This window comes from Staurois parvus, unplaced genomic scaffold (assembly GCF_062004578.1).
Source record: "Staurois parvus isolate SC_StPar_1 unplaced genomic scaffold, SC_StPar_1.0 ptg000153l, whole genome shotgun sequence".
Classification (NCBI taxonomy): domain Eukaryota; kingdom Metazoa; phylum Chordata; class Amphibia; order Anura; family Ranidae; genus Staurois; species Staurois parvus.
Window position 1 is genome coordinate 24,474,114 of NW_028317949.1, and position 12,775 is coordinate 24,486,888.

At 43.3% G+C, this 12,775-nt stretch overlaps 1 protein-coding gene across 2 annotated transcripts in view; it reads right to left on the minus strand.

Annotated features, from left to right (window-relative positions):
• Nucleotides 1-12,775, minus strand: part of PHLPP1 (PH domain and leucine rich repeat protein phosphatase 1) — a 251,539-nt gene that overhangs the window by 154,712 nt on the left and 84,052 nt on the right. For both annotated transcript variants that reach the window (XM_089674867.1, XM_089674866.1), the window contains exon 2: nucleotides 3,521-3,717. In XM_089674867.1, coding sequence (XP_089530993.1) covers nucleotides 3,521-3,717 — 197 coding nt within the window. The remainder of the gene's footprint in view (nucleotides 1-3,520; nucleotides 3,718-12,775) is intronic.

Below are 12,775 nucleotides of genomic sequence, written 5' to 3' on the forward strand. Positions count from 1 at the left end.
AACCTTCCTAATAAGAAAAAAGGCCAGAAGAAAGCAAACATGCACACATACAGAGTCTGGTAAGCAAGAATACAGCCCACAGCTGAGAAAAACTGTTGTCTGTGTAAATCACAGTCTGATAACCAAGTCAAGAGTTTCAGTATTGGTGATAACCAAAGAGCTCTAAACTCTAAAATATTGATTGGAAGAAGAGCCTCCTCCAATGACCAAGTTCTTACAAGAACTATGAGGTCTCCACGGTCACCTGATAGGCTAGCATTTACAGTGAGAACCCTCCAGACAAATCAGAAGGAAAGATTTTCCCGTTTACAGCTCCGAACGTGTGATCCATCAGGCCAAAGCAAGTTCCTGGTTTGTCAGGTCCAGTTTAGAATGCAGCTAGCCAGAGACCGGGCCTGCATGTCCCATGTTTTCAAAATGTTGAGTTGCAACAGTCTGGAATGATATTGGGCAGTAGCAACAGCTTCAAAGAGCTTCAATCAATCCCAGATCCCTCATGCAAAAAAATAGATTACTACTCAATGTAAAATCCCTTTCCCAGAGTTCATTTTGAGACACAGCTCTTCTATTCTTGACCATAGGGTTATAGCGCCACCTACAGGAGTAGGACACTAGGCAAAAGACGACAGCACTGCTAAGGGGCAGTCCTTGCTGGTATAAACCCCCTCACTGCTATAAGCAAGCTAGTTAGTTACAAAGCAATGTAAGAAGATAGAAAAAACTCAAAGAAGAGGGGTGGGTGCTATGTCTGTCAATGAACTCAGAGAAAGGGATTTTATGGTAACAAAAAAATCCAGTTCTCTTACGTTCAATGACAGACACAGCTCTTCTAATCTTGACCACAAGGACGTCACAAATCAGTGCCTCAATGAGGGGTAGACAAACCAAAAAGAAAAACAGACAAATGGGCAAACCTGCCAACCACCCACACAAACCCCCTCCTGGGGGAAAGGAACTATAAGCAGCGGCTAGCAAAACCTTCCATACAAACATAGCAGGTTTAATACCTGCCCCCATGGCCCCCACAGCCTCAGGGTTCACCATCAACCCAAAATGGGGGCAGGCAGGCCACATATGCAGCAGTGCTAACCAGCTACCCATGCCCCATCAAACTAGGCCAAGGGGCCACCTGGCTTTCTGGGGCATGGACAAAGGTCACCAGCCCAGGGGACAAACACACACAGCCTGGCAGATACAGGATCTCTTCAGATACATCCCTTGATACAGCATGGGCCCCGGGGAGACTATGGGAGCAGGATACAACACCCCACACCAATTCCCCTGGAGTACATAGGGAGAGAAGGGGGGCAGCAGGAGAGAAAGTCCTGTGGGGAGGAGAACACCACCAAAGGGCAGACCACCTCAAGAAGTACCTGCATGCCCAGGAAAGGAAGGGAATCTACTTACCAATCCCAGAGGTTGCAGGTAACACTCCGAAGACAGGATTCTCTTCAACACCGAAGTGGGGGGGCTATTGGTCAGGGTAACATTGTGACAAGGACTCTGGTACCCGGTCATGTGTGTCTCAGTGAGAAATTTAACTCGCTAGTAATCCCTGTCCCAGTAGGGGCTCGCTGCAGCCAACTGAGCAAATAGTATGCACTCACTCATTGACCAAACTGGGGTGACCACTGGATCTAGATTGTCCAGCCCATCACACAGCCTGCCTGTTGATTAAAGATCTCTGCAGGGAAAAATAATTCAGCAGGTAACAAAAAGGTCCTTAATCCTGAAAGCTAGTCAGAAAAACTGGCTTGCCTATAACAGAGGGAGTTTATACCAGCTAGGACTGCCCCTAGGTGGTGCTGTGTTTTTCTTCCTAGTGTCCTACTCCTGTAGGCGGCACTCTAACCCTATGCTCAAAATAGAAAAGCTGTGTCTACCAATGAAAGCAAGCAGGAAACAGAAGGTTTAGCTGGCTCCTGATTGAGCATGAAGAGTCTGGAGTTTGTCCTGTGGAAGAAAAACTTAAAACAGGTCCTATCCAGGACCAGTCATAAATACGCCAAGTGACAGGATGGTTGCATGGCAGACATCTGGAGATTTAGTATCAATCCAAACCTTGACTGACAGAACTTGCATGTTTTGCTCTCTCAGATGGTGGTCCATCCATATATCCAATACAGGGGATGCCCCAAGATTGAAGCAGAGCAAGAAATCAGGGCTAGCAACGTATTGAACCCTGTGGTACAGTGGACAGGCCACAGAGAAGGGACACAACACTGGTAATGTTTCATACCCACAGAAAAACAAAGTTAGCACTGATGTACCAGGAAGATAGGGGAAGTGCAAGTAAACATACTGGATGTGCAGAAAAACTACAAAATCCCCCAGATGGAGGGAAACAATCTGTGTTGATTCCATACAGAATTTCTTAACTCAAGGGAATCTCTTGGGAATCTTTAGATCCAGTATACGACAAATTGCTTTCATTGTGGTTTGCAAATCTTATTACAGGTACTTATATAGCGCTGTCAATTTACGCAGTGCTTTACATATATACTGCACACATCAGTGCGTGCCCTCAAGGAGCTTGCATTTTAAGGTCCCTAACTCACATTCATACATACAAATACTAGGGCTAATCAGAACAAGAGCCAATAAACCTACCAGCATGTCTTTGGAGTGTGGGAAGAAACTGGAGTACCAGGAGGAAACCAACGTAGGCACAAGGAGAAAATGCAAACTCCACAAAGGTAGCGCTGGGGTTGGGGCTCGAACCGACTCCAGTGCTGCTAGGCAGAAGTACCAACCACTCAGCCACTGGACTGCCCAAATCTTTACAGAGAAAATTGCATATATGATAACATGAAGTAACGTGTAGGAAGAGACCAAAACACTAGTGTGTAGTCTCCAGAAACAAAGTTCCAGACGCAAGCACCTGCAAAGTCTTTGGACAGATGGTCACAAAGGCCAAGAGATGTCTCCATTTACCCAGGCTATGTATGCGTGAACACAGTTGCACTGCGTGTCATCTCATCCCACCTCTCCTTGACTCAATAGAAATACACATCCCATCACGCATTGAGATGTTTGTTCACAGACCGCACAAGTAATATTGACACTGGAACTGAGTCAGGGAGAGTAATCTAGTCCTTTGTCACCGCCCCTAATACTAGCATAGTACTGAATCCAGCTGTAAACAGTGAAAAGGCTTGGATGATGGGATGAGGTAGGCAGCACTGATGAGAAAGCTAGATATTAGTAGAAAAATGGACGTCCATGCTGAATTGGATTAGCAATGCCCACTGAGCCTTAATGTTCACATGAGGATGTCAGTGAAATAGTCACTCAAACTACAAAAGCAGAGGAGGTGACTGGTTACCCTGATAAGAGGGGAGCCACTATTGTCAGGTCCCCTGGACCAAAAACTGCAGAAAGAAAGCCCACCAGACCAACGAGTGCTTACCAGATATGTGAACATAGATTTTGTACATGTGCCTTGGAGTGGATGCATTTTTTTATTTTTTTCACAGTTCCTACACTACAGGTATCAAATTTAAAAAATAAAGGCACGCACCTTTCCACCTATCAAAGGGAGGACATGCATTTTGCCAGCCTGGCTTTCCTTCACTGATGACACAATTAGACAAGTCCCACACAAGATAACTTGCCGCCTCATCCATCTGTTTACAGGTAACTGCATCTTTCCCTTTCGAACATTGTACATCCCAGAAAGCTGAGTCCGATCTGAAGTGCCAGTTCCATTAGGCTTTCCTGAAATTAAAGTAAAATGAGTCAGTGGTTTGTTACCAATGCAGCTAGTCATTGTTGTAATGAAGGCATACATTTTTATTAACAGGAGCAAATACTAAAGTAATATTTGCAAGAGAAAAATGACAGGGTCTGCAATTGCTTGCCTCCTCAGAATTGTTACTTGCTGTTATTCTACTCCATTGGCTTCAGAAGGCTGCTCATCTTTGACTTAAAACTATGCAAATCAGCATTCTCATAAGGAGAAGTCAGTAATGGCAATGTTTATGAGCAAAAAATTGTAGATGCTGTACTATAAAACATACACATGAGGAATAATAGGAAAAGTAAAATACTCAGATTTTAGATGTCACTTCACCATTCTGGCATGGGGCGGCACCCCCGATCGTTTTTGGGGCAGAAATGGACAAGTTAGAAAAAACATCTTATCGGTTTCTCCAGTTAGTGTTATCTGGAAATGCCCAACTTTCTGAACCTTGCTAGAAAGCCTTAAAAAGGAACCTTTTGGACCAAAACAAGAATGTTTGGAGTGAACAAAACTGTGCCGGCAGACTTGAGACTGCTGGAGAGTGCAACTACAATGCAACTTACAGTAAAGCAGAACCAAACCCACCTATCCTTTATACCAAAGAAAGCTGCTATATTAGTTATGTTAGCCAGTTGCCATGGTGCTGTACATGTGATCAATTATAACACCAGCCATTTGATGGCTTGACAATTTGGTTGAGAGCTCAAGTAACTGTTCATAGCATGCCTAGAACAGAACGGTTTTGGGAAACCATTAAATCAGTGAGAAGTTCTGTTTTAAAGTGGACATGAACTAAAAGTAAAGATCTGCTACATTATAAGGAACGTCCAGAAACAGTGTATGCAAGTAGTGTCCCAATGTAAATTTATCTTCAATTCATCTTGAAAAACAATAGTGTACTACCTAGTAAGGGTGCTAGGTACTCTTTTTGACTACAGCCTCATAACTGTATGTCTGCAGTGAGAGAGATAAAGGGTATCACTCTCCTGAAATTGCTAGTCAAGATTTGCAGCGAGGTTTGGTGATGCCACTACTGTGCGGCTTGCTAGAGAGGAATCTGCACTGCATGCGTCAACCTTCTTCTATACTTCGATGTTGCCTGTGCTAACAAAATATTGACTAAATAAATCAGTAAGGGATATAGGATATACAAAAGCATAGGTAGAATGCACCCATTTAAAACAGAAAGTCCAGCTATTAATGTGTTCGTTCATCTATACAGAAAAAAAGAAACCCTCCCGATCCCCGCTATACTTACTTCCAGGGCTCCCGGGCTGTTAGCATCTCTGCAGCTGCTCCAGTGGTGCAGGAATTTGAAATCCCAGTTCTTCTGCATGCAGAGCTTCAGCACAGACCAGATCGATTCTGATTTGTCAGTGTGTGGTGCCAAACTGACAGTGCTGACCAATCAGAATAGAGATTTGAAATCCCCACATTGCTGGGGCGGCTGTGGGGGTGCATGGCAACCCCAGAGGCAAGTACAGAGGGGACCAGGGGTTGCAGAGTGTGTTTAATGTTAGTTCACCTTTACATCTTTTTCTGTAAAAGGTGAACTGACCCTTTAAAAAGGCATGTGGCAACCCTAGTTGCCCCCGATTGCTTCCACCACTGATCTTTAAGACTGTAAAATGCTTCTGGAAAAAACTGCAAATCTCCCTAATAGGAGCACAGGCAGAAATAAAAACCACCAGAAGTGAATTCTGTGATCTCGGTTATTGGTCCTGATCACAGCAGGGCTCTGAAAATAGCAAAGCTCCTCAAGGGAGACCAAGGAAGGTACCCATAGTGTAGTAGTTAAGTACTGATTTATTGGCAAAAACGTTTCTTAAAACAGAGTATGGCAGTAAAACAGCGTCCGATATGTGCAAACAAACTGACCATCCAGACAGAAAGATGGCCTAGATGGGTAGGGGCACACGCGAGCCCTACCCACGCCACCATTCGCGGCCGTCAATCAGAGTCCGGGCCAGTGATTACCCGCTGGTGCCTGGTGATTACCGAGGATCTCCGATGCGGAGGAGGGCTGCTTTGTTTACGAACAGTCGTCCTCCCTGTTGGCTTGGGCACACTGCTCTGGATGGCTGTGCACAGCATGATCCTCACACAGAGTATGCACTTATATACCTCGTGTGAACGAGGCCTAAAAGTACTGCCAGTCAGTTTCCCCAATCACAACCACACCAATTTCAGTGTCACCATAAAGTCTCATTCACATTACAATATCAAAGCAGACCCCATGCAAGATCTGTGTTTACAGACAGGTGTTCCTTGCATCCCAATGCAGGCAGTCCCATAGAGGTCTACTAGGACACAGCCCCAAATGCAGACAGTGTGACCAGCCAGTCACAAGGTTCCTGATCAGCACTGCACTAGTGCCACTGTCACCAGAGCAGTGCAGCCAGAAACAGTGCTCCTGATCACCGTCACACCAGTGAACGGCTGCCTCTGCCTGTACTAACCCTGGCCTGTTGACTACGTTGCTGTCTGGACCAATCCTTTGCCTGTTTATTGAACATGTCTCCACCTGCCACCTGAACTGACCCATCTGCACATCCTGCTGACTAGGCTCCTGGGAGATACCAGTCCCAGCCATCCTCTGCATACAACTGCACTCCTGGAACCACAAACTCTCTTGCTCACCTTCTGTTCAGCCTCCTGTACCTCCTGTCCAGTGAGCAAAGCATTTTTCGAAGCAGCCACATACCAGTAGGCTAGGTTTGTTTGGCTTCTAGGAACAGGGGTTTCTATTGGTGACGCTACACTAAGCTACATTCCGAGACCAGAGGCAACTATTACAGTACATCAGTTTTGGTTCAATTGGTTGATTTCTGTGACACACAAAGATTCAATGTCCAGTACATAGTCCATACAATGAAAAAGTATCACATATGGTATTGCCATTTTCAGGAGGAGTAGCAGGATGTGTTTTGGGGTGTAATTCCAAGTATGCCAATGTGCTTTATTAAAAATTTTATTTTTTTTTTGCCTTCCCTTTAATCAGCTCTCAGAGCTTTCCTCACCGAGATCTGCAGTGTGTAATCTCAGCTCTCTGCCCCCTTTTTTCAGAACTCTCAGACAAGCTTCATAAATTCAGCACTTTGATCAGATGCAGAGAAGAGACAACAGACAGACAGGTACAACTTATGTAGGAAGATTTGTTGCATATCTGTGCATCACCTGAGGCCAGTCATTTCACTGGGTAAATATAAGGGTTCACAAATACTGGGTTTAGTTCCGCTTTAGTTCATTTCTAAAATAGAAAGCAAGTTCCTACCAAAAGAGGTTTACAACCATTTTAAGGTGCTTCTTGGATTTTGAGCTTTCTATGTGGTTAGGCTGTGAAAGTCTCACACCTGGTATCCCCATACTCAGGAGAAGTAACACAATATGTGTTCGAAATATGTCCATCTGGTGTGTTAATCTTACTGACAACTTAGTGTTAAAAAAAAAAAACCCAAAACATTTTTTTTTTTTTTATTACAGGTACTTCTATAGCACTGTCAATTTACGCAGTGCTGTACATTCATATCAGTCTCTGCCCTTAAGGAGAATCATTTTCTTTCTGCATTTTCCAAAAATAAACAATTACATTTTCAAAAGACTCGTTATGCCTCTTAGAAAATACATTGAAGAGTTTGCTTTTCAAAATGGGGTCATTTTGTGGTTGTTTCCACCCTCCTGATGCTCCAAGACCTCTAAAATTGTGAGGAGTAGTCAGGAAATTAGACAATTTATGCCCCTGGAAACCCTAAAAGGTACTCTTTGGATATTGGGCCTCTCTATGCAGTTAGACTGTGAAAGTCACACATGTGCTATCCCTTTACTCAGGAGTAGCAGAATGTTTTTTGGCATGTAATTGTAAGTATGCCTATGTTGTGTGCGAGACGTAACCCATTACAAAATTAAAACTTTGTGGGGGGGGGGGATTCTATATATGTTTTTATTTTTTTCCCTCCATTTTCCCAAAAAATTACGACTTCAAAAGACCCACAATGCTTCTTACTAAATGCCTTGGGCAGTCTACTTTCCAAAAAAGGGCCATTGATGGGGTATTCGTATTGTCCTGGCATTTTAGGGCCTCAAGAAATATCAGGATTGATCACTTTTCAAATATATATATACACCCAACAGTTTATAGATTAACTTTCACACAGACTAAATAATAGACAGTGATTTGGGTTTTCTTTACAAAAAAATTATTGGAGCAGGAAACATTTTTGTCTAAATATATAAAGAAAGAAACCCAGTGGCTATTAAATGCCACCAAAACAAAAAGTTCTGTTTAAAAAAATGATAGAAATTTAATCTGGGTTGTAGCAGGGCGAGGCCATGCCACTGTGCAAAATGGCAGTCTAGGCCAAGTTTTGCAGAAAGCTGGCACACAAAAGTGTGTACTGTCTTTTTAGGAGAGACTGGATTAGAGTGCAGTGCTCCACCCTCTAGAGAGTCAGAGTGTTTGTAAGCAAGGCAGCATAGAGGTGCAGGACAGAGACAGGCCCAAGCCTGAACGACATAGCAGCAGAGAGCTGCAGCAAAAGAGACAAGCTGACAGGTATGGCGTTTATGCATGAGTACTGGACATTTTGGTAGATGGTTTGAAGTACCAAGGTACTAAGTTTGAGCAGCAAAAAGGCAAAAGAGCCAGGAAGCTGAACACGATTTTGTTCCTTCGTGATGATGGAAACACCTGCATGGGCAACTGATGTCTTTTGTTGAACTTTTCTTTGCTTTAAATAAAAGTGGGCAGAAAAAACCCTGGAAAGACACTTTTGGCATGGGGTAAACTTACTGTGAAGCACTACTATTGAGCTAAGCAACACCCATGTTGTCACAGGGCACCGTGTTGCATGGCTTAAAAATTGTCAAAGTGTGACAGCGCTGAAATCTGAAAAATGGCCTAGGCAGAATGGGGGTGAAACAGTCCGCTCCTGAAGTGGTTAATACCATTTAAGTAATCTAGACAAAGGGAAGGTTGGAAATCAAGACAGTTTATGAAGGCTAAAAGAGTCGTCTGGACAATTGCAGATAGTTTTGAGTGCGATTAATCATTCAGAATGTCATCTAGGTATGCTGTGAACTGAATGTTCTGAGTTCTTAGGAGGGCAAGTGGGGGTGTAAGTACCTTTGTAAATACTCTGGGGGCAGAGGACAGACAGAATGATGGTGCAACAAATTGGAAATGCTTGTCTCCTACTGCAAAGTGCAGAAGCAGTGATGAGGTAGGTAAATGGAAAAGTGTAGGTGGGCATCTTGAATATTTACTGATGGCAGATATTCTTACTGAACTTGAGGATTCAAGATTTTGAAACATGAAGGAATGTTAAGTCCGGAATAAGATAAACATCTCCACTGGGTTTTGGTACCTTGAACAGGTTTGAAAGACTGCTTTGAACCTGTCCTCTATTGTACATGGACTGGAACAACTCCCTAGGACTCCCTGGTTCAGCTCGCAGTAAATCTGTCTTTGGGCAAATGTTGGCTGGTCTGAGAAAAGAAAATGGTTAATTTTGGCTTTAGCGATGAAACTTGGGGACAGCAATGGGATACTCTTCATTTAGAAAAGGTAGAAGCCCTGAGGTTTTGAAATTCTGGAAGGACTTTCTCCTTTGAACTCTTATGAACTTTGCATTACCAATAAAATGCCCTCCCTCAAAAGGCATTTAAGATGTCTTTCAGGCTACGTAAGCTGCCCAGGTTTTAGCTATGAGATTCTGTGCATATGGACAAAAACTAAATCCATTCTGGAAATTTGTGTCATGACTTGTTTTAGGGCATCAATACAGAAAAGCAAGGCAGAAGGCAATGTTTGTAAGCATTTCTGAAACTGGTCCTAGAATGAAAGATACTGTTGACTGTTTATTGCCCTAGTCCAATTAGCTGCAGTGTGAAAAACATAAATTGTAGCAATTGCTTTTGCAGAACTGGATCGGCAATAGCAAAAGCGCTATTAACCCCTTGGCGCCGGCGCCTCCCGGCCCTTTAAGGGTTTCAGAAGACAGGAGGCGGGGTGGGGTTTTAGGGTCATGTGACCACCGTGATTAGCTGTCACATGATCGGGAAAGGTCCCGATCACAAGAGGAGATCGGGACCTTTCTGTGAGTACCGGACATGTGTGCTCAGAGCGCGAGCTCTCAGCACACTTTTTTTTAATTGCACGCAAATGTGCGGCCACTCGGCTTCAAGGCCCAGATGCCAAGAGACCACACATTTGCGTGCGCTCGGCATGAAGAGGTTAAGGAGAGTCTCGAGGTCTACAAAATCCTTAAAGTGATATTAAAAAGGCAAGTGGTTTTTTTTTCCTTTTTTTTTCAAAATAACAAATGTCATTTACCTACTCTGTGCAGTGGTTTTGTACAGAACAGCCCTGATCCTCCTCGTCTTAGGCCCCCCCCCAGTGCTCCTGGCCCTCCCTCCCGCCAAGTGCCCCCAGAGCAAGCAGTGTGTTATAGGGACCCCCAAGCAGGCTTGCTCCTGAGCTGCTGCTCTGTCTGTCCATTTACATACACACAGAGCCAGGGCTTGGCTCCAACCCCTCTCTCTCTCTCCTCATTGGCTGAGATTGACAATGGCTCCCGCTGCGGTCTCAGCCAATGAGGGAGGGTCCCAAAGAGCTAAGGCTCTCGTGCACATCGCTAGTTCGCGACGGGGCTCTGGTATTAGGAGAGGCTGCTGCACACAGGTGTTTTTTTTACCTTCATGCATAAAATGCATGAAGGTAAAAAAAACCTTGAGCCTTTACAACCACATTAAACAAAGGAACATCTACAGAGACAGCACGATATTTATTTAAGACTGAGATGGCAAGATCTACTACCAAACAGACAACTTTTTTGTGAATTAGTTTTCCACTCGATAGGGCCAGGCTCTATTTGTTCACGAATGGGGAACGCCTTTCTTAGACTTTGCAGGTCTCTTAGAAGTGTGGAGTAAGCATATCCGCGGAAGGATACACAACCTTCCTTTAGTAAAGTCCTTGTGTCAAAAGGGCAGGAAGAAGTGCTAGACTATCTTTATAAAGGGCTCTGGGTGGAAGTGGTGATAAAAGAGCAATCTGCAGCGTAATGTAACACCTATTTATCCACCAGAGACTAAGCTCTGTATAGTAGAATTTTTGCTGCCAAACTAAAAAGTTTAAACAGCCAATAGATGATTAAATTTGGGAGGGGGGTACCCACATTCCTGGCTTTTTGATAGGTTTGCATAAGGTGAATACTATTCAAGGGATGCCTTAAATAAGTGTACTGCAAAAATTGGAGATACTGGGTCGCAAACTTGCTGTAAGGCTATATTATCAAGTTGATAACCAGGACAAACCTGTCTTACCTTTCCATGTCATTGGTCCCTATATGGGTCCAGGCTTCCCCCGTCAGGGTGGGCATATCACCGGAGAGGGTCAGAGTCTGGGAACAATAGAATAGACCACAGACCTGTATAAACTATCCTGTTGCTAACTGCACTCGTAGCACTTCGTGCCAAGGTAGGTTTCCAAGCGGGATCCAGTGCTAGAAGCAACATTACAGTCAATCCTCACAGTGTGGGGTCTGGGTAAGGTTACAAAGGTTATACCGATTTGGATGCACTGCTTCTATTGTTTTTGTAGGAGGGGAAGAGATCCAACACCTAAGAACACCAACAGAAAAAAAAGAAAAAAAAAAAAAAAAAAAAGACATGCGGAGTGGGGCAGGGTTATATAAGGGCATATCCAGCAAAGCTTTTGCCTGTGTCCAATCCCCTGATGGTCGCAGTCTATAACCCAATGGCTATGAATGTCTGGTCTGCATCCTGCACTGTACGAATAAAATATTTTGTACCTTTCTAGTTGTTTCTTTGGAGCAGGATTAAACACAGAATGCAAGGCATCCTGTAAATAGACAAGAGGAGATCATATTGACCAACTCCTCCTCTCCCATGTTCATTAACAGAAGGCCTTACATACTGGGAATGGAATAGAAGGCATCTGTGAATGGATGGTTGGAGATGAAAGGAGAATTGAATGACACAACCCCTTCAAGGTACTAGAGAATCTGCCATTAACGAAACTGTCTTTTCTACAGTCAGCAGCAGCGCTCTGGACCGAGCATATTCTTTATTGGAGGAAACCCAATAATAAAAAGGAAGACCCCCCCCCCCTCCCAGCCTCCCCCCTTAAAATAAAATAGAAGGGGAAAACTTATGTTTTTAAGTTTTCAGAAAACAAGTACAAGAAAATATTTAAATTTTTTTTTTTTTTTAATTTAATATTTGTTTTTCCACAACAATACAAAAATACATATTCCACTTCCATTTCCATTCATTTAATAACATTCCCTCTCCCTTCCTATCACAATCCCCATCCTTCCCTCCCCCCCTTTTATCCTACGTTTTCCACCTTATATCTCAAACACTTCAATTCTTAAAGCAAGGAAAATTCTCAGAAATAATCATTATTACTTCATACATTTAACCTTCAATCTATATTCTTCCCATTTGTTCCATTTCAAATAATATGCTCCTAATCTATCCTCTGGAGTGTAATACAATTTTTCCATTCTACTAATCTGTTTTACTCTATCCATCCAGTCCTCCTCCCTCGGCGCCTCAACCTTACGCCAAAACTTGGGTATCAGTCCCTTTGCAGCATTCAAGTAGTGCCATATTCCTGTTTCTTTATATTTAACAGACAAGTCTGTTCTATGAAAGAGACATATTTCTGGATCCAATCTCAGCTCTACTTCCGTTATCAGCCTAATTTGATGTATTATTTTCTTCCAGAATATCTGTATTTTTGGACACTCCCACCAAATGTGACATGTCGTGCCTATCTCTCCACACTCTCGTCAACATCCTGAAGATCTCTCCACACTCATCCTGTGTTCCACCCTTGGTGTAATATGCCATCTTATCAAAGACTTATAATTCATTTCCACCTCACACATGCTTATATTTTCGTGAATCTATAACAATATTTACATTTTTAATCATGATGTTAATAGAAACATGTCACAAATATAAAATAGATGCTATCCCAAATTGGCTACAAAGATAGAAACACAC